Source organism: Colletotrichum phormii, assembly GCF_030913505.1.
Source record: "Colletotrichum phormii strain CBS 102054 chromosome Unknown BDP81scaffold_3, whole genome shotgun sequence".
NCBI classification, from domain to species: domain Eukaryota; kingdom Fungi; phylum Ascomycota; class Sordariomycetes; order Glomerellales; family Glomerellaceae; genus Colletotrichum; species Colletotrichum phormii.
This window is the reverse complement of record NW_026851445.1, coordinates 308849-328595: the sequence shown is the minus strand read 5'-3', so window position 1 is coordinate 328595 and position 19747 is coordinate 308849. Positions and strand designations below refer to the sequence as shown.

Here is a 19747-nt window from a genome sequence, read left to right as displayed (position 1 = left end):
ACGCGCACAGTCTGGACTCTCGGGACCTGCAGCGCTCTGCCCACAAGAATATACCAAGACCGGATCATCGTCATGGAAGGATGAAGAAGCCCGGTAGCTGCAGATGGAGCCAGACGTTGCCGCGCTAGAATCCTCCCCAAACGATATACTCTACTGATACGGACATGCGCGTGTAAATGCACCTCAGGAGTCAGGGTCAAGTCAGCAGAGAGCGAGCAGGAAACGCGCAGAGCGGAAAGTTCAGACGCCGTTTTAAGATTCGTCGATCTCCCCTGGCACTAAACCACTTCGGCCCATCTCGAAAAGCCGAAATGGTGCAGATTCGCGTGTGACGCGCGGGGTTCAGGAGAAAAGGAGGGGGTTTTACTCGAGTCAATACGGATGCTGTCAATCAACTCCCGCGAATACAATGTGATTCCACGGCACACCGTGATACCTTACACAGTAGATACGAACCGGAAAGTCAAGGGGCCCAGGGGCTCGGTAGATCGGGAGGGAGGCTATCACCAACTAAGAGCCTTGACATGCCCTACTTCAGCTTTAAACTCGTGTTTAGTTCCGCCTCCGCCGCCACAAGTTCGGCCGTTTGACCTTGACACCAACGACACTTTGTCTCGAAAAGGCGAGAGAAGGCAGGCTGGGCTGGGCTGGGCTGGCTGTCTGTCGCCCGAAAGTTTCGCTTGGCTGCGTCGGTTGATCGTCTCGTTGACTGATTGGCGCAAGGGGGTAACGGGAACAATTTGAGAAGGGGGTTGGAAAGTGTTTGTATTAGCAGAAGAGGGGAGGAAAGAAGAAACAATCCGTCCCTTGAGATCTTAGTCTGAAAAAGAAGACAGAAAATGAGACGAACCATCATTGAGACATTCACACAGGCAATTAATCAACTCCTGACGATCGGTTGACGGCTGGCTTCCCGTCGGGCACGCACACCAAACGCTGCTGTAGGCACTTTACTTCGTACGTGCCTGGTGAGGTGCCTTAGCTAATACACTCCTGTACCAGCGAAGAAGGTCTGGAATGACACCAGCACAGTAGGTACCTTAAGGTTAAAACATATAGGCAAACTGTTTTGAAACTTGGGAAACGCACCTTAGCAGCAATTAACTAAGCTGCCAGGTAAGCTTGAACTGCAGAGTTGTAACGTACTAAACACATAAACTGGGCCGAGGACCCAGAAGCCACGCATGTCCCGGCACCATCAACTCTTGCATCTTTCCCACTTCCAACTCCTCGATCCAGTGTGTGCCAGTCTCCAGTTTACCAAGATCCAGAAAGTCCAGGAGTCCAGTCCAAGTTCTGGCCCATTCTACATCAACTGTGATTTGTGACGATTTTTTTCTACACTTCTCCAAATCTCCAGTAATCATTTCCCCAGGTTACATTACAGCGAAAGAAAAAAGAAAAAAAAACCACAAAAAAAAGTCTTGTTTCTTCGTCGCGGACCAGTTGGTGACCAGGTGTCACGCCCTGCCAAGGACCCACTCCAGATCCCACAGTCGAGCCTGCCAGGTACTCCGTACTCCGTAACCTGTCCCGAGCCGCTGTTTCGTTTTGCCAATGAACTCTGGGCACATTCCACGGGAGCCACGCGAGGGCAAAAAAGACGAGACGAACGCTTTTCCTCCAACCGCATCCGAAATCTAAATCCAAACGAACCCAATCCGCCCCTTCGTTGCCGATTGGCAGCTGAATTTAGCTAAACATCGCACGCAGCCGCCAGCCGCCTTACTGCGTCAAACCTGCATCTCAGCAGGTTCCTCATGTTGCTTACTGACTCTGGCCCCCCCCCTGAACATGCCCCCATACGCCTACCCAAGGGCCAAAATGCCCCCCTGAATCAGAACGAAAAGAGGACCAACAAACGACTGGCTCCCATTCATCGCTGACAAGCGTGACAAGATCCTCGAAAATCTCGCAGCCCAACCTTGTTCTCCACAGTCTCCGCGGTATCTCTCCCCCTTCTTCAAATCCATGATCCATGGATCCCTACCTTTTCTGTGGATTTCCCTTTGGTGGTCCTTGGGACGACATCACTGAGAATCCTCGAAAGTAAGAAAAAAAGAAAAGGGGCGGCCTTGCCTTTCTGGCGGTGCGGTGTCTAGACTTCCCGACTCATGGTCTTTTACCGCCAATATCCAGCAGATATCCACAGTCTGCCCGGGCCCGGGACACCCATGGGATCCCTCTTTCACTCACTGTTCACAATCTCACTGGCACTCTCTCCTCACTCATCCAGCTCTCACTCTCACTCTGACACTCATTCCCTCTCCCGCGGACCATGGCCCGTGGGACCATGGGACCGCAGAACCGTGAATTTGTGAACCCATAACCCGTAAGATTTCCCACTTTCCATTTGGATAATGCACAATCTCGGAGCGACTCCTCTTCATCCCATTATCCATCATTCATATCTCGCTTCTTTCTTGATTTGATCAAAGTTGTTTAATTATGTTTTATCCCGCTTACGGGTTCCCCCTTCTGCTTGTGTTCAGTCTTTTCTGCTTGTTTATCGCGCGCATTATTGCCTTGTTCCTAGTTCATCCATACCCCATAACGGACGAGACTCAGCTGCGGGCAGTGGCCGCTGCACAACTTCTTACCTATTATGTATCAACCATCCATTTCTGTTGCTTTGTTTTCCAACTTTGTTCAAATTGTCCTAGGGTCGTGCTTGTCAATTCATCACCGGGGAAGAAGCCGCGTCCGAAAAAAAAGACAATCCTATTGTTCTCCCTCCCCCCTCCCTCCACTGAGACGCCGGGCATACCTAGTAGATGGTCAGAGTCAGACACGTTTTCATCAACGAGCATTCCAGCACCGCCCAAAGAGTGACCAGGGGAAAAGAACAATGGGCAGTGAGAAGGGTACTCCGTAGAATGGTCGCTGGTGAGACAGGAAACGAACGTGATAGGAATGACTCGGGCACAAGCCGAGCCTCAATGACATCCGCAGCCCACAGGTCCACGTCCACGGTCCACGGTCCGCAGCCCGCGTGCGCGGCGTCCCCAGATGAAATCTTGATTGCAATGCCAATATCAAGCACTTTCTGTATCCACGTACTCCGTATAATTAAGTTCGCTCTCCGCCCATATCGCCCGTCCCGGATGGAATAGCTTGTTTGTCTTTGCACCACCCACACTCGCGGCTCCAGCAGCAGCGGAAAAAAAAAACATAACTCGGTCTCCCCTTACGTCTCGTCTTGTCTTGTCTGATGCTTCCCGCTACGCCGCACCATTTCGAACTACAGTCAAACCTGCCAAGACAAAACATCTCAGACATTGATCGGATCTGAGAGCCTCCTTAGGCTAGTAGTCTTCAGACACTAAACACTTTTGTTTTGGTATGCACGTGTGCCCGCCTCGTATGTGCACATCCGAGAGAGAGAGAGAGAGAAAGTGAGAGCGAGGGTATGTGCTGCGGCTGCTTGCGCAAAACGATTTGTCCCGTCTTGGCGAAAAGGGATCAAGCCCGTCAACGTAACGAGGTGGATGACGTACGTCATGTCGTGGCTGTTTTGTTGTTTACTGCTACCTACTCTATGGAGTACGGGATGGGCTTTGACAACTGAAAGTAAACCTTGCCTTCTTATGCCCCAATCTGTCAACTTTGTCTCTGTGAAATCTGAATTGTCTCTGATCGGGCTGTCTGAGCCGACGACGATTTGAGACCTACCATTTGATGCAGCGCCAGTTTCCCTTGCTTGGGCAATACCCACCCACATGCTTTACTCATATGGCTTGACCGGGTGTGTTCGGTGAACAGCCTCTCGTGTTCGCGTCAGCGTCTTGGTCGTGTCAAGTTGACAAGTCGGGATGGTTACGCCTGTCTGAGGGTCTAGAGGATAACATGACCTCCTTCGTAATTGGTGGTTGAGATGTTGTTATGAACTGTTCACCCGTTGTCCCTGATAGATGAAGACTCTCTGAGCCGTATTATAAGTTACACTTCCCTCTTCACTCGATTCGCTCACAAGAACTCCGGACGGCAGTCATGCGTCAATGTCAGTTGTCAGGTGCCACGACTATACTAAACGCAACCACACCGCCCAACCAGGGCTCGCTACGAGAACATCACATCAGACGGCTTAAAGCATGAGGGAGGAAAACTTGAATGGCAGAGAGGAGAGGTTTCTTTAGGAATCAAAACCCACTGAGGGAGAAGCGGTTCCAGCCTATGACAAGAGCAGGAACGAGGGAGGGGGGAAGACTTGTGTCACTCTTCCCCGAATCTCCCCTTACTCGACTCATAGCCCCCTTTTGCCCCGTCTTCTAAGCAGTTCCCCGGTCTCCTCCATCGCGGACACCTACTATTACACCAAAAAAGTCTCTATGCAAAAGGCCGAACCTGTCACTCCCTCCATAATACAGTCTCTCCCAAGGTTGGTTTGGTTGAATATTCCACGTAAATTGAATACTGTGAAGAGTTTTACACCCTCCCTTACTTCGCTCTCATTTTTGGAGTTTCTTTTGATACACGGTATTGTACACACGTCAAAGACCTCGTGGGTATCTTTTTCACTTCTTTTTGTTGGAGCCGTTTTGGACTTCTCTCTCTTATGATGACTCGTTGATCTTGGCGAGGATCCTGGGCGAAGGCATTCGCATTAGTGACCTTATCTTCTTTTGGCAACATGCATCGACCTCTTGGTAGCCCGGAGGCACGTGTCGTAAAGGGAGGTTTGTGGACTTACTCGCTGTCACGGAAGAGGTGGTACTCCTCCTCACCGACCTTAACGGGGGAGCCGCCGAACTGCATCACATCTTGTCAGCATATCGTGTCCACATGTTGCGCCCGTTCAATCCCATCTGCGCCATCCTGTCCTCTCCCGCCCCCATCACCCCATCACTCTATTTCCACTTCCACCGACATAATGCGGGGAAGACGAGTATCAAGTAAAGGGAGCTCCAAGGCCCTGCAGACTCCCGACGCTGCACGTTCACAGATCGGGTCTCAAGACCAAGGAAAGAGGGGACGGGAAAGGTTGACGATTGGCGCCACTGTTGTTGATGTTGCTATGCCATCAGGATCGGAAACGTACCTGGGGGATCAGGACGCGGTCACCAGAGGCGACGCCCATGGGTAACCGCTTTCCGTCTCTGTCGAAGGCACCGGGGCCGACGGCGAGAACCTTGGCCTCGTTGAGCTCCTTGACGGAGGACTCGGGCAGGAAGATGCCGCTGGCGGTCTTGGTCTCGGCCTTGACGCGCTGGACGAGGACGCGGTCGAGGAGGGGCGCGAGGGCGCGGATGGAGCGGAAGGAGGCAGACTGCAAGGCATCTAGTCAGCGAACATGTCCATGGGATATTGCATTGCTGTCCAATGGCGGTAGACAATGCGAAGAGCCATTATGGGGGAGATGCCGGGCGTGCGGCCGGCTTAAGGGGAAGGCTGCTGTCGAGACTGCTGCGTGGAATCGCGGGTGCCAACGTACCATTGTGACTGTTGAGATGAATTGACAGCGAGAGCGGCAACTTTGGTCTGTGTGGAGGGATTGGGCGGATGACGATCGGTGAAGTGTGAAGTCGATACGGGGGACGAACTTTAAGCCTTGAAGCTATTCCAAGAGCTTCCAGAATGTCAACAATTTTTTGGGCCGATCGGCCAAAGGATTTCCCGAGTGCCCCACCCTTACATACCCCTGAATATCGTCCGATTGGCTGCATATGCCGAGGAAGGAGACTGCACTTACCAATCGACCGTATCGCATTCGACGATGTCCGGACAATGACAAACCATCCACGGATGTTTCGAAGGGGAGCTTCTATCCTAATTTACCTTGGAACAGGACATATCTTCGCATTACTTGAACATAATCCAGGTCGACAATTGAGTCTTTACTGAATAATATTATCTACCTATCTAACCATTCAATCGCTTGATCCAAGGCCGTGAGCGGAGCCGCAGCAGCATCTACAAAACTTCAAGACGGACTCCCATACCACCCAAGCTCCAATATCATCGCTGTTTCCCCAACCACGAGGGGCTCATGTCATGCCAAGTGTCTTCCACATCCTGTTCCCTTCCAAAAACCCATCTACAACCGGTTAAACGCCTTTCAGACATGCAATTTGAGGTGACCGCGCCCGTGCAATGGCCCCTACTTCGGGGGCTGTGGAGGCTCAAGGGTGTGAATGTGATCCTCTGCGTGAACAACACGGCCCGGCTCGGGTTGTTGGCAAATGACTGTGTTAGCAACCCAGGGCTCATCAAGAATCTCTTGCATCGTCGCACGATCCTTCACCTTGATCTCCAGCATGCGCCCAATGATGTGACGACTCTCGCGAGGAAGCAGACGCAAGATCCGCCAGGGACCTCTTATGACCTCCTTCTTGTCTGCTGGTTGCTGGCCGTCGGATTTCGTCGAAGTCTGCGTCGAGCTTCCTTGTGCTGCACTCCCCTCGCCGTCTTTTTGAGCTTCCTTCTGGTTCTCCTTCTGGTTCTCCTTCTGGCTCTCCTTCTGGCTCTCCTTCTGACTTTCTTTTGGCTCGTGCTTGTGATGCTTGCCGTCCTCAAAAATGTCTCTCTGAGGGGTGTTGGAAAGGTCGTTGGCAGACTTTGACGGCATAATCAACTTTTTGGGATCGTGTCCTGGAGTAGGCTCGGCAGCGAAAAGCTTGAATGAGTTATCCGTCATGCGAGGGACCTTCCAAGGAAATCTGCGCAATGTCATGCAGCAAAAGATGATTGCTAATGACCAAATATCGACCGCTTGGGGATCGTACTTTCGCTCGTCATAAACCTCAGGAGCCAAGTAAGGATCGGAGCCCACGATACCTATAATCAATCAGCCTATGCTTCGAAGCAAATATGAACGGAAAGACTTACCTGAAGCGAGGACCATGTCGCTCTCGAATGGGTACTTGTAGACATGGGCACTACCAAAGTCGATGATTTTCATAATCCCATGCTCACTGACCACGACGTTGTCAAGCTTCAGATCCCGATGAGCAAGACCCATGCTGTGTAAATAAGTCACACCGTTGAGAATCTGCAAGAAGCAGCAGCCGACTTCCTCTCGCGTCATCTTGCCAGTCATGACACACGCGAAAAGGTCAAACGGAGCGTACTCCATGACTTCGTACCACTTGCCCTTCTCCTGCAGAATATCCAATGTCTCGATGACATTCCCGTGGTGTAGAGTTGAGCCAACGCAAAACTCGGCCGTCAGCTTCTTGACGTACTCTTTCTCGGTTTCGTAAGAGTGTCTCGGTCGGAATTCCTTCACGGCGAAAACGACACCATCGTCACTGCGCTTCATCAAACGAACAGATCCTCCAGCACCTGATCCAAGCACTCTACCGAGCTTTCCGTACTTTGAAGTAAGTCCGTGGTCGTCTCCAAAGGGAACGTGTTGCGACCCTCTGGTAGGGGGTGTCTTGGTGCCCGAGCGGATCGAGGACGGGGAAGCTTCCCTCTTCATCTTGTGATGTCCGCCGACCTTGAAGAACCTCTTGAGGTCGGCAAAGGAGCCTTGTCTGCTCGTGATGCTAGCCGAGTCATCGTGAGGGACCTGCAGCTCGTCACCATGTCCTTTCGTGCCCAAGAGCCCGGAGTGTCGCTTGTCGCTTGCTCGGCCCAGACTCGAAGTGGAACCAGATGGCGACCCGTGCTTGTTCTTTCGGCGCGAGAAGACGAATCTTGAGTCGATTTGGCCCCGCTGAGGGGCCGGAGCCGGTGGTTGGCGTTTGTGAGCCGCGTAAGGGTCGTTGGCATCTCCGCCTGGCGTCATCGGCTTGGAGTAGTACAGTGAGGCCCGGGATGGACTAGATTCTCGCGAAACCGGTACTGATCCTCCAGGACCAACAGAGAACATTCCCCTTCTATGCGACCTCGCGTCGTGTGTTTGGTCTTCTGCTGAAGCTGACCGCTGAGGTACCTCCTCCGTCGACTTTCCTCGGACGGGCAACTGTTTCCTGGTCGATGATGGTGGTGAATCCTGGGAGGACGAGGCCTGCGGAGTGATGACATGGGGGTCGCTCGTAGATGACTTGCGATCGTCATTTTGATCTCTGCTCTTCCTGGCTGTCGGGTCTGAGGGATCGGTCCCCGCCGGGGTCAGGGGAGGTGACTGCATCGGATGCGCCGGACCAAACCGCGGCGATTTCGGTCCACTGGAGTTCGGGGTTGGCAGTCGACTGTTGTCGGAGTCTTCCTCTCGTGAGCCGACCTATAGGTGCCGGTGGTTAGTAAGAAGCAAGTTGTGCAGGCTGGTGCGTGCGATACAATGGCCGAGTGGTGTTGTCATGACAGGTTGGGGGGTAAGTGGGATGAGCATGAGACTGATCATTGAGGTTCCGACGAGGAGCTCCATCGAGAAGAAGCCTCAGATGATTATAGCGAAGACGAGGTGAGATGTTTGGGGAAGACAAGTCTGAACGTCGAGGCAGTGTTGGTTGGGTGGAGGGGTAAGGTAGGTATGAGACTTTGAAACACAAGGCATCAGGGCGGACGCCCAAGCCAACAGGAAACAACGTCAAGAAGCTCCGAGACCACGCATAAATTGGAGGGTTATGACGGACAGACTACTTACGCGTGATGCAGGTAGTGAGTATGGTTCGAAGCCAAAGACGTTCATCCGGCGCTGCTGCAACGGCGCACCTTGGAGGGACTTTGAAAGAGCTCTAATCTGATCGGGCGTTACTTCGGCCAAGGACTCTTCGCCGTCTCCGGTAGCGGCGTCAGCGTCGGTGGGAAAAAGAGTCTCGGTGGGTGATGTCGTGGTGACGGTTGGCGTTATCTCTTCGACGGAAGAAGCGAAGCGGACGGCGGGAGCATCTTGAGGGGGCATCTTGTCGTCTTTGTGGAGATTTGGGTTATCTGGAGGATTGTGGGTGATTTCTAGGCATTGCGCACAGCGGTCAGCACAAGACGGGATCTGCGTTGAGGGTAAGATGCAGGATTGGGGCATGAGCGTGAAGTGTGAGGGTGGGCGTGGACGTGGGACATTGGGCGAGTGAGTGTTTGTTTGACTGTGACATGCGCAACAGACGAACCGAGGGCGGGGTTGCGCGCGCCGGAACAGACGGAAGGATATGGCGTTTGTACCTGGGACTTTGACGTCCTCTTTCTGAGGATCGCGGGCAGGAGACGGGGTAGCCATGGGCTTAGCTGGAGCTGCGGGCAATGACTGTTTGTCGTCTGCAGCTTCTCTGGAGTCGGAAAAGGGACGATGATGACAGTAGACGGCGGGAAAGAGGAGCAAGAGGAAAGAAAACCAAGACCAAACGACGACAACTCGAAGGGCCGGGCTTGGGAAAGAGAAAAAGTACGGATACCCAGGACTGGATGAGTGTGGATGCCAATTGCGGATGGTGGGGCACTTAGAGATGCACTAAGACCAAGAGTCAATGGAAGTACCTAATCACTGCGTATCCGTACCTTGCCTCTTAAGAAGGTACTGGTGAAATGCACGGCATGGGTAAGCGTTACAAAATATCGAAGGTCCTAGCCGGAGGATCTCTCCCTGCCCTGTGATTTGACATGTGTACTATTTAACAACGTTGTCGCATGCTCTAGGTTCTCATCTCACGTCTTTCTCTCTCTGTATTGATCTGGCTCAAGACTCGGACGAAAAGGCGAAGAACGAGGTCACCTGAAGAGACATTGCCGGCATGTAGACACCGGGACCCGAGGGGGAGAATATTAAGGTAAAGTGACCCCGAACCCGGTCCAGATACGTATCGCGGAATCTCGAGTGCGCTGTTCACGGGTCCGTCTGACCTCCCGTAACCCGCGCCGAGCCAGGTACTGTGGTATGTAAGGTGTTGTAGTAGGGTCAGTAAGTACACGATACCTCTGCTGAGTGAGTGAGCTTGAAAAGGATGCAATCTGAATGGTCAACAGGATCGTTATCCATTCCTTATCGGGGAAGCGGTGGACTGGATAAGACACGGTGACATGGCATTGGAGCACCAGGGCCGCCGAAAGGGAGCCGAGAGAAGGGAAGGGTGGGGGGGGGGGAGGGGTCTGCCACTACCTACTAGTAGGCTGGAGACTTGGAGGTTTTTTTTTACGGCTTGGGAACGGGACAAATACTTGGCAGTACCCCCAAAATCATGGATGCATTGCGCGTATCTGCATCAGGAACCCGGCCGAAGAAGGCCCTTGCCTGCCCTGCCAGCCTGGCAGCTCCTGCCTGTCCCTGTGGTGATCGGAATGTTCTATTTTTTTCTACCTCATGACAAGCCGCTTCTAATTTTCTAGTCTTAGACCATTCATGGCCCCGTCGGTCATCGGCTTTTTCCAAGATCCCTCCCGAAAGTCCATGCCTTCAGGACTTCAATGTGCCCCGAAAGTGCCCCCAATTTGCGCCAGGGGCTGGTTTCTCGGCTTCGCATCCGTGACACATGCGACAGCTGTGAGGCGTTATTATTCGGCGGCTCGGCCGTATCTATTGGTAACATTTGAACCTTTTTTACGAACCTCGCAGGACACCAACGAGCGCGCAATCATGGATGTTGATGGTATTTGCCTGCTTCGGCCGCGGCCCGGTCTCCACACCAGGCCGATGACTCTTTCAATTTCTCGCGCCTCTTGAAAATCTTTTCTTTTGGTTCAAGTCCTTCATTGCGCCGACGATAACCAGGGCATACCCGTCCACAAGGTCAACGAACGCCAATGCGCGCCAGATTATTCGACAATGCACTTTTTGCCTAGGCCGGGGCGAACGAGTCAAGCCCGCCAGGAAACAAAAGCACACCAATCCCAAGTCGTCTTCGCCCTCCTTTATTAGGCTTCAACAAACGAACAACAGATTACCTCTGAGAAGTTTGAACGCACATCCGACGGCCCACCAAAAACCCCGTCATCCACCGGCTTACACAAGCCGTGAGTTCCAGCTCTCTGTCAGCTTCCGGCAAGCAAAAGTCAAGACGGGGGTTCTGATGGAGTGATGGACAGGAACAGACGGAGCTTTGCTCCCCCCTCTTCCCCAGCTGCCCACTAGCCCGAGACACACTTTCAGAGCACATGCCGAGACGTACCTTAACTGGCCTGCCTTTCGTCCCGCCCTTCCGCCCTAAGAACACCGCCGCATCTCCGGTCCCAGACCGACGAGCCCAGCTGCCCCAGCACAGTGGCGTGGTTGCTGATGTGTTGCATCTGCAGCATGAAAACGGCCACTGTTCCGTCACATCACCGGCTTCGAATCGGTCCCACACTCATGAGGCTTGGAGGCGTTCTTGCAGATGACAGGCTGCTGCTGATGGAACCCTTAATTCAGGCACGCTGCAAAAGAGGACCGCTTTCCAGGGGCACCAGGTGGGCAAATCATCTCCATCGGCATTGCCCTGGCATTGTCTAGATCTGGGCCTGCATTTCATTGCAACCAGCGGGCCTCCACCGACAGAGCTCAAGCACCTGCCACCGGGACCCGTTACCCAATGATACACAGTAAGTACTTTCTTGCGCGAGCTTCTCAGAGGAAGCTTCGCACCATAGGACAGGGAAGGAACTGCCTGCGACACACCTCACCAACCAAGAGGAGGAAGACGTGTAAGCTTCCATTCTCAACAGTTTTGTCGATCTCGATTGCGAAGCTTCGGGAGACTTTAAGCCAGCTCTTCTCCACCGATGTGCTGGCTTTGCCGCTTGCATGTCAGTTCTAGACCGCTGATCGCACATCTGACTTTGGGCCGACCTTGTCAATTTGTTCCCCAATACCTACCTACTCTTGTCTCGCACGGCACGATGAGGCTTTCCCCTCGCACCCTCTTCATTCGACTTACAGAGTTCTGGCCAGGCTATAGTCCAACTCGCCCTGCGTTCTACTCAAGCAGGCGTACCACAATTGGCATGTCGTCAGTCTTTAAGTTTTACGTCAATTCTTCCCTCCCGATTTGTTGGACAACGGCCAGACGGCTAGTCGTTTCGGTCTCCCACGGGTGGTCGTTGTACACGCACCATCGTGCGCAAGGAGAAGCGTGAGAACGGACTTCGCCTCAAAACGAGACAGATGTTCAACGTCACTGCTCAGTTGGGACTTCTGGGGCGCATGAAGCATCCCTTCAGGCGTGCCATGTTCCGACCATGCGGCGCTAGTGTATGAACGGGTTTTTTTTTGTCGCCGTGCTCTGCCTTTGCTTGGCGGTTGAGATTCTCATCGTACAGTACCTCCTGTCTGCTATTCTAATCTCGCCTCGCTCGCCTCGATCCTCCAATAATTGTACATGGGCACGCTCTTCTTCGTCTGAGATGGTATACAAGTGGATGCTTTCTTTCCGCGCCTGACTCCGTTTTTATACGTGGTTGAAAATAGACTGTTGCAGGACACGTGCTCTATGGCACGACGTTGATACCAATGGACTTGCACTGGTAGATGACGGAGCGGCAGATGGCCTCGAGGCTGAGACCCGATAGACGCATTTCCGTCTGCTTGATCTTGGCGATCTCGTAGACGTGCTTCAAGCTGACAGTGCCGACCGTCTCCTTTCCGGGGTTCGTTGCGCCCTTCCGCTTGCCCTTCTTGCTGACCGGCACCTCGGCGGCGTTGAGGAGAAGCCACGATGTGTGAGGTGTGCGGATGTCAAAGTGGAATGATCGGTCGCCTCGGACAGTAACTCGGCAGGGCATCGGCGTGCCGGTGATAATGTGTGCTGTTCTTGCATTGAACTCCTATCGAATGAGCAAAGACACGTTCGTTAGCATTGATCTCAACCATGGCATAACCGCCCCCTTAAAAGCACAGATGTTGGGCAGAGAGTGGCATGTGTTGCTTCATCAGAGTCCCAAGGGCAAGTCTCACCTTGCAAAAGTCCATCGACTTGACACCCTTGCTACCCAGCGCAGGACCAACGGGGGGACTCGGGCTGGCCTGCCCGGCGCCCACGATGAGCTTCACGACCTGGTCGGCAATCGTCGCTCCTCTCTTGGACATGGTGGCGGATATACAGACAAGTCTGCTCGTTGGGGGAAAAGGGGAGTGACGGGTGGGTGGTGATGGACAGGTATATTGCGCCGCGCGACAGACAACCAAGCTTCAATCAATCAATCAGATGCTGCACCTTTTCGGAGGTGGAAAATTTAGGAGCCTTGGATGCACCAGCCACGCGCCAAAGGTCCAAGCGACCGGGATGCTCGGGGGAGCGCTGGATCCACCCTGGTCGCATTAGCCACAGTTTCACCGTCATTGGGTTGTGGGATGACCCCTCGGCCCCTCCGCTTGTTCTTGTTTGGGGCGGTCAACTCAACTTCTTCTCAACTCGGTTTTCCTCTTAAGAACACAACCAAGAAGCTTGTTACTCCTCGTTGCCCGTGTACAGACCTGCTGCATTTTACCGACATCGACGAGCAACTTTATACCCCTCCCGTTTTCCATCCGTCGTCATCCCGCTCACGCGCCCTGCCCTCAACATGTTCAAGTGGGCGCAACAAAAGTAATAAGCGTTTGCCGTTCCTCCATGTTGCGTCAGCCAAGGCTAACCTTTAATTCTGCCAGGCTCGCCGATGTGGCGGGTACCCAAGAACCCATCTACGGCCCAACAGCTATCAAATCTGTCGCCGAGGAGGCCAAGACGACCACCCACACAGAGACCACCAAGGAGGACTTGAAATGGATTGCGGCCGACTCGACCTCTGTTGAGACGCAGAGCTTCTACCTGATGGGCGACAACGGACACCTTGGGCTGGCCCAGATCATCTACAGTAACGTTGGGTACGGGATAGCTTCTCTGCCCTTTGCATCTGTCTCTGCATACTGACCTCATGTTCTTCATAGTGGCATCCGCACAACATGCCAGTTCAACGCCAAGATCTTCTACCCTAATAAGTCGAAGCCGACGCTCTGGGAGACCACACAGCTCAGCCACTACGAGGTGAGCGAGGACCGAATGTCCTTCTACGCCGATGACTGCGCCGTCGAGCTGTCCGAGGACGGCACTTACTACACGATCAAGAGCATGAACGCGGAGAACGCCATTGTCAACCTCAAGGTCACCCGCATGTCGCCCGGCTTCCACGCCGGCAAGACGGGCAAGACGCTGTTCGGCACCGACATGTCGAAGCCGTGGGGCACCATGCGCCACGCCTTCTGGCCGCGCTGCATCACCGAGGGCACCATCACCACCAAGGACGGCGCCGTCGACTTCAAGGGCCGGGCCTTTTACGTGTACGCGCTGCAGGGCATGAAGCCTCACCACGCGGCGGCCAAGTGGAACTTTGTCGACTTCCAGGGCCCCAACTACTCGGCCGTCATGATGGAGTACACCACCCCTCCCTCGTACGGCTCGACGACCGTCAGCGTCGGCGGTATCGCCAAGGACGGCGAGATGATTTATGGCGGCGTCACCCAGACGGCCAAGCACACCAAGGCGAAGAACGACTCCGTCAACGAGTGGCCCGAGCCCGAGGAGATCAAGTTCACCTGGTCCGGCAAGGACAAGGATGGAAAGGCTGTGGAGGGCATCATCGAAGGCCCGCTCGGCGAGAGGCTGGACAGAGTTGACGTACTGGCTGAGGTCCCCGGCTTCGTCAAGAAGATAGTAGCTGGCACGGCCGGCACCAAGCCATACATCTACCAGGTAAGTTCCATTCCCGAGATTCACGTGTCCCACGTATCCCGAGAAACCAAGCTGACAACGATTACAGTACTGCCCGACAGAGAAGAAGCTCACCTTGAAGCTCAAGATTGGAGACCAAGAAATCTCCGAAGAGGGTCTCTGCTTCAGCGAGGCCACCTTCATCTCCGAATAGACATACGGACAAATGAAACGACGGCGATGAAATTCTTGGGTAGTTGTTGCCGGTCTGGTTTAGGCGTTCAGATGGGGGCTATGGTCACTCGTTGAATTGGGTACGCATACTTGTTCTATAAAACTGTTCTAATACAAATACACACTTTCAATATTCTGAATATAAACGTGCAATTCCTGGACACTTGAGAGATTGTTGTGCTTTCGCCTTGTGCTTCTCAGTCAGCCTGTCCCGCAAGCAGCATAGCTCCAGTCCTCTGCATCGTGCTGCCTCAGCTCTCAGCTCCCCCAAAAGCTGGGGCATCACATAGACCCCGACCCCGACTTCAGAGTTCTCTCATGAAACAAGACATATGACAAACATTCGCCGGCAAGTTCCCTGCTCCTGCATTGCGATCGATAAGTTTCTACAGTGCGTTTTTTTGTATCTATACGGTGTTTTTGCACAGGGCATCTCAGCACGGGCCAAGCTAGGCCGATAAGACTCGAGACATGACTGATAAGGCAGGTCCGTCCCCCCTGCCTCTAGGTCCCTAGCAATGGTATCTCCAACCTACCTCCTGTGCTTGCATCTGGGTAGGTAGGTATCCGTACCTAAACGGCCTCCTAAAGGTAGTTGTTCCCCCAAATAATCGCTAGGTGCCACTCCCGTCCCATCCACCAGCGCGTCCACCCACCCACGATCATCACTTCAACTCCAGTTTACGATTCACGATCTAACCCGACAAGAGAAAACCCTCAGCAAACCTCCTCATCTAGCAGGCGTTTACCGACAGTATTACTCAACATGCCTCCCATGGCCGCATACCGCGGTGGCCCGGGTGCCTCCAGCTCCGGCGGCGGCAAGCGCGGTACCGCCTCCAAAGTGCACCAGGGCGGAAAGGGCAAGACGGTGCTGCAGAACGCGGGTACCGGTGCGAAGAGACACCGGTAAGGTTTCCCTCTCTGTGGTGTCGTTCACGTACGGCCGGTGAGATTTGGCTGCTGACGAGGAGGATAGGAAAATTATGAAGGATTGTATTCGAGGTATTAGTGAGTTGAACTTGAACTCGGTTTGATGGCTTATATATTTTGGATGTGAGGAGCTGACTTTGATCACTTGTTTAGCTAAGCCTGCTATTCGGTATGGTTTTTTTTTTTGGGGTTTTTTTTTTGTTTTGGTTGATTGCGAGAGGTTTTCTTCTTCGTTGGGGTTTCTTGGTTCACCTGCGCGAGGCGGATGGTCTCGGGTTTTCTGAGATGAGAGTGGTGAAGGGGATTTGAGTTGAGCTCTTACTTCACTGAGGCTCATCTCATACTCACCGTGCACATCGGCTGTTTCGCCTACCTCACCTGCCCTGTCCCTCTGCCACTACTGCACCTTACCTATCTTCATTCATTCCTTTTAGAAACAGATCTGAAGCTAACCGCTCGTTCTCATTCAGTCGTCTGGCCCGTCGCGGTGGAGTCAAGCGGATTTCCGCCATGATCTACGACGATGCCCGCGAGGCTCTGAAGACCTGGCTCGAGTCTGTAAGTATATCATCTCTGCCACACACCTAGCTCTCATATCGACAGAAGGCTAATGAATGACGACAGGTCCTGAGAGACTGCGTGACGTATGCGGAGCATCGTAAGGCGAAGACTATCACTATTCACGATGTAAGTCTACTTATCTAGACTAGGCGGCGCGCCCCCCCCCCTCCTCAGCTTTTATTGGCAGAGTCTAGTGCTGGGGAATCTGATGGTGCTCTGCAATGATGGTATACTGACGTTGTACTTTCCGCTAGGTCTTGCATTCCCTTGCTCGCAAGGGCAAGCCCATCTACGGCTTCGACCCGGACACTTTCGTTGACACAAAGTCCCGCAAGGGCAAAGCCGCAGGTGGCCACGACTGAAATCATTTCTTCGTTTTCCCCTCTTATGTCGGTTCGACTTCAGCAGGAGCAAGTCGTTTGGTCAAAACGCCGAAGGGTTTCCCACCATCAGTCAGAAAGCGTGCCGTCACCACACAGCATCCGTTGGACCTCCCTCCTTTCTGGTCCTCTTTTACTTGTCTTATGGGTATAGGCATGTCTGGCGTTCACGGTTGAAGCGAGTACGAGTATGTGCAAAGGGGGCTACGGTATGGGGACTGTTTGCGTGTCACTTTCTAACCTGGATCCCAACGTTGGGGCTATGGTCTTGCCAGAGAGCATCTTCGATGAGAAGATGGGGCCGCGAGAAGTATCGACCGCCTGGGATGATGAGGGAGAGAGAGAGATATCCTGTGATCACGAAAAGCAGACTAAAAAAGAATTTGGGAATCGATTCCGGATATTCGAGCCTCGGGATGGAGGGAGGAATGCAAACCCGTACATGTTGGCCGATTCTGGGAGTACATAATCTAACAAATCAGTAATTAGTACACGGGGCGGCTAAAAAAGTGATTTGTGGTATATCAGCTAGGACTTTTGGCGACCAGACGTGGTGGATAATCGTATGGAGACGTCAGTCGTTATTATTACAAGCTATGCAGAAACGTATAGGTTCCCCCCCCCTCAGGTTGTACGTGCATATTGTTATCAAACCGTGGGTGAAACGATTTCTGAGTAAATGAGTGACTCTGGTCGTTGTGATTGAATACATACACCGGTCATTCCATTCTCTGGGCGCCATGTCTGAGAAGCCAGGTGTCCTCGAAATATCCCATTGAAGTGGTGGTCTCTGCAAGGCCATGTCAAGATAGATATGTTCTCGAATCACATTGCGTACATCAGATATCCCAAGAGGCTGTCAAGTGTATGTTGCCAAACGAAAGGTTTTATATTAGGCAGACCAGATAAGAGTGGCGGGGATTGAGATTCCCAAGAATCTCACCCCTTTCCTCTCTCCAAGCTGCACTCCTAGTGGTATCTTCATGCCGTTGTCCACGTTTCCACACCCTTCCTTGATGGAAGGGGGTATCACGAGGGACTCTTGATTTGCCTCCACAATTTCTTTCCGCTCTGTACAAAAAACATTGTATAATCGCCCACCCGAGGCGCCAGTAAAAGATAGAAAGCCGTTTGATATAACGAGAGGGGGTATCGTTTGAAAAGAAAGAAAAATTACAAGACAACCAAAGATAAAAGAGATGCCCGTGGGATGACAGAACGGTGACAATGTGTATGACGCCCGCCTGTTTCCCACAGCTCTAGGGTATATTTATAACCAATTTCCGTCCACCATCCCCACCAGTTGTCCAGAAAAGGGGACACCGAGAACACACACAAAAGCTTGCGAATAAAAAGATAGCAATACGAGATAGAACAAATGTCTTGTTTTTTTTTTTTTTTTTTAAAGATGGAAAAAGACGACAACGGTCTTCACCTCTTCTTCTTGGTGAGCTCCCGCTCAGCCAACACGCCATCAAGCGTCTTGGCAGCCCAGCGCTCGCGCTTTCTAAACACGCCGTTAAAGAACTCGGGCATGACCATGCGGCTGTTGGCGTGCTCGAGCGCGAAGCCGACCTCGGCGTCCTTACCGCACCGCTCGCGCGTGATGCGGACGGCCTCGTCGAGCATGTCGGTGCCGACGCCCTTGCCGCGGTACCGGAGCTTGGTCGTCCAGGCGCGGATGATGCCTTTACCGCCGCGGAAGCTCGAGGCTTTATTGCGGCGCCGGCTGCTGAAAGTAGATGCGACGGCCGGGCTCGCGGGCTCGAGGTGCAGGACCAGGGCGCCGACGAGCTCGTTGCCGAAGCGGGTGCCGAGGACGAGGTCTTCTTCGTCGGCGGAGGCGTCTGGGTGGGGCCGGATGAAGGACCATGACATTTGCTCTGCGAGGGGCAGGTAGCCGGAGGTTGCCCAGCGGATGGCGAGGAGGTAGGTCATGATGACGCCGCTGAAGAGGGTGAAGGCGAGGCCGATGTCGCCGCGGCGGGCGTAGGAGTACTGGTAGGCGACGCCGAGGGTCATTGTGAGACCTGCGAGCGGGACGGGGTGGAAGACGAGGGAGTAGGCGGCTTGTTGGCGCTGTTGGGCGATGGAGTCTGCTACGAGGTGGAGGGCTTCGGCCTTGTCCTCCCGGGTGGAGAGGACTTCGAGCGACAGTGGAGGGATGTCGTCGAAGGGGTCGAGGGTCTGAGACGTTGCCAAAGGAGATGGTGCTGCCGGGCGATGGGTGTTGGGTGCCACCGTAGGCTGAAGGACGGGCGTGTTTGTGTTGGATGACATGGCGGATGGGTTCAGGACCAAGTTGGCGCGGAGAAATGTGAAGAAGGCTGGGCAAACTAGTCAGCATACTTTGTCGTGATGTCAGGTCCAAGTTGAGGGCATTGATGGAAGCCGCGAAGGAGTAAAGGTGAGAGATGTGGTCAGGTGTAGTGAGTTGCGAGGTTGTGACAGACAGGATGAAAAGCTTGTCAATAGATGAGATGAGATTTTCGTGTTCCACGTCCTCTTCTGGATTGGTCTAGAGCACCGAGAAGGCCGATAGCCGTGAACGTGGCCGAAACTTTCGGCGCTTTTGCTGCACGTTCTGATAAGAAAAGCCAGATCCCCAAACGGTCCTGTCGGAGCGTTGGAAAATGAGATTGGATGAACTTGATGACGATGTGTTGGAAGAGTGCGGTGGGCGTATGAGTGAGTTGTGAAAGAGAGACACACGAGGTGAGGTTGAACAAGAATGCCAAGATGAGAGGAAAGATAACGTTGAAGAACAGGTGGCCAAGAAGAAATGATTTAAAAGAGCCGCAGGGCGGAAACGCAGGGAAGACGTAACGAGAAAGCAAATGAGTAGAAAATTGTGCTAGCTCTTACCTGCGCTTGTCTTGATGGCGGGGACCGCATGATTGAAGGTATCGGTAAGGGTATTGTGAGAGTGCCAGTTGCTCACATTGAGCTCGCGAATGCCCATGTGGTGTGGTGAGTCCATCTTATTGGCCCGTTGGTCTAGTCGACTTCACGACCCAGTTTGGATGCTGGCTGTCCGGTGCTGGAAGGAGAAAAAAGTCGCTTAATATTAGGCGGGCAATTGTACGGATACGTCTTGTCAGGTGGGTTTTGCCGTCAAGACTAGGGAGAACCGCCCGGTAACAGGGAATAAAAGACGCCGGCTCG

The 19747-nt window shown here is 53.3% G+C and overlaps 7 protein-coding genes across 7 annotated transcripts; 3 read left to right on the top strand and 4 right to left on the bottom strand.

Annotated features, from left to right (window-relative positions):
* The first annotated feature begins 2586 nt into the window (after positions 1–2586).
* BDP81DRAFT_417606 (uncharacterized protein) lies at positions 2587–2976 on the top strand. The gene has a single exon (XM_060589641.1). It carries the CDS (start codon positions 2606–2608, stop codon positions 2873–2875), a length of 270 nt encoding a protein of 89 aa, XP_060449491.1. The 5' UTR covers positions 2587–2605; the 3' UTR covers positions 2876–2976.
* A 1577-nt stretch (positions 2977–4553) lies between these two features.
* BDP81DRAFT_457843 (chaperonin 10 kDa subunit) lies at positions 4554–5434 on the bottom strand (the record flags this gene model as incomplete). Its single annotated transcript, XM_060593334.1, has 4 exons — positions 4554–4584; positions 4691–4749; positions 5039–5266; positions 5432–5434. 4 exons carry the CDS (start codon positions 5432–5434, stop codon positions 4554–4556), a joined length of 321 nt encoding a protein of 106 aa, XP_060449490.1.
* A 379-nt stretch (positions 5435–5813) lies between these two features.
* On the bottom strand, positions 5814–9068 carry BDP81DRAFT_417602 (kinase-like domain-containing protein). The gene is made up of 3 exons (XM_060589640.1): positions 8531–9068; positions 6826–8167; positions 5814–6774 (listed from the first exon to the last, which is right to left on the bottom strand). The coding sequence occupies exons 1-3, from the start codon at positions 8906–8908 to the stop codon at positions 6098–6100; spliced, it is 2397 nt and encodes a 798-aa protein (XP_060449489.1). The 5' UTR covers positions 8909–9068; the 3' UTR covers positions 5814–6097.
* A 3208-nt stretch (positions 9069–12276) lies between these two features.
* BDP81DRAFT_457841 (ribosomal protein L11) lies at positions 12277–12874 on the bottom strand (the record flags this gene model as incomplete). The annotated part of the gene is made up of 2 exons (XM_060593333.1): positions 12277–12612; positions 12743–12874. The coding sequence occupies 2 exons, from the start codon at positions 12872–12874 to the stop codon at positions 12277–12279; spliced, it is 468 nt and encodes a 155-aa protein (XP_060449488.1).
* A 476-nt stretch (positions 12875–13350) lies between these two features.
* BDP81DRAFT_445885 (oxidative stress survival, Svf1-like protein) lies at positions 13351–14688 on the top strand (the record flags this gene model as incomplete). Its single annotated transcript, XM_060592006.1, has 4 exons — positions 13351–13373; positions 13436–13651; positions 13715–14516; positions 14584–14688. The coding sequence occupies 4 exons, from the start codon at positions 13351–13353 to the stop codon at positions 14686–14688; spliced, it is 1146 nt and encodes a 381-aa protein (XP_060449487.1).
* Positions 14689–15288: 600 nt separating this feature from the next.
* BDP81DRAFT_124104 (histone-fold-containing protein) lies at positions 15289–16671 on the top strand. Its single transcript, XM_060581641.1, has 6 exons — positions 15289–15617; positions 15688–15719; positions 15795–15810; positions 16112–16199; positions 16266–16328; positions 16457–16671. Exons 1-6 carry the CDS (start codon positions 15475–15477, stop codon positions 16562–16564), a joined length of 450 nt encoding a protein of 149 aa, XP_060449486.1. The 5' UTR covers positions 15289–15474; the 3' UTR covers positions 16565–16671.
* A 1027-nt stretch (positions 16672–17698) lies between these two features.
* Positions 17699–19732, bottom strand: BDP81DRAFT_124117 (acetyltransferase). Its single transcript, XM_060581642.1, has 2 exons — positions 19448–19732; positions 17699–18909 (listed from the first exon to the last, which is right to left on the bottom strand). Exons 1-2 carry the CDS (start codon positions 19560–19562, stop codon positions 18014–18016), a joined length of 1011 nt encoding a protein of 336 aa, XP_060449485.1. The 5' UTR covers positions 19563–19732; the 3' UTR covers positions 17699–18013.
* Between the last annotated feature and the right edge of the window lie 15 nt (positions 19733–19747).

Coding starts and splice junctions, on each gene's coding strand:
- BDP81DRAFT_417606 (XM_060589641.1), top strand. CDS start 2,606: ATGTATCAACCATCCATTTCTGTTGCTTTGTTTTCCAACTTTGTTCAA.
- BDP81DRAFT_417602 (XM_060589640.1), bottom strand. CDS start 8,908: ATGCCCCAATCCTGCATCTTACCCTCAACGCAGATCCCGTCTTGTGCT. Junction 8,168..8,530: donor ACTCACTACCTGCATCACGC/GTAAGTAGTCTG, acceptor CGGCACCTATAG/GTCGGCTCACGAGAGGAAGA. Junction 6,775..6,825: donor CGACATGGTCCTCGCTTCAG/GTAAGTCTTTCC, acceptor GATTGATTATAG/GTATCGTGGGCTCCGATCCT.
- BDP81DRAFT_124104 (XM_060581641.1), top strand. CDS start 15,475: ATGCCTCCCATGGCCGCATACCGCGGTGGCCCGGGTGCCTCCAGCTCC. Junction 16,200..16,265: donor TGAAGACCTGGCTCGAGTCT/GTAAGTATATCA, acceptor GAATGACGACAG/GTCCTGAGAGACTGCGTGAC. Junction 16,329..16,456: donor AGACTATCACTATTCACGAT/GTAAGTCTACTT, acceptor ACTTTCCGCTAG/GTCTTGCATTCCCTTGCTCG.
- BDP81DRAFT_124117 (XM_060581642.1), bottom strand. CDS start 19,562: ATGGACTCACCACACCACATGGGCATTCGCGAGCTCAATGTGAGCAAC. Junction 18,910..19,447: donor CGCCATCAAGACAAGCGCAG/GTAAGAGCTAGC, acceptor TAGTTTGCCCAG/CCTTCTTCACATTTCTCCGC.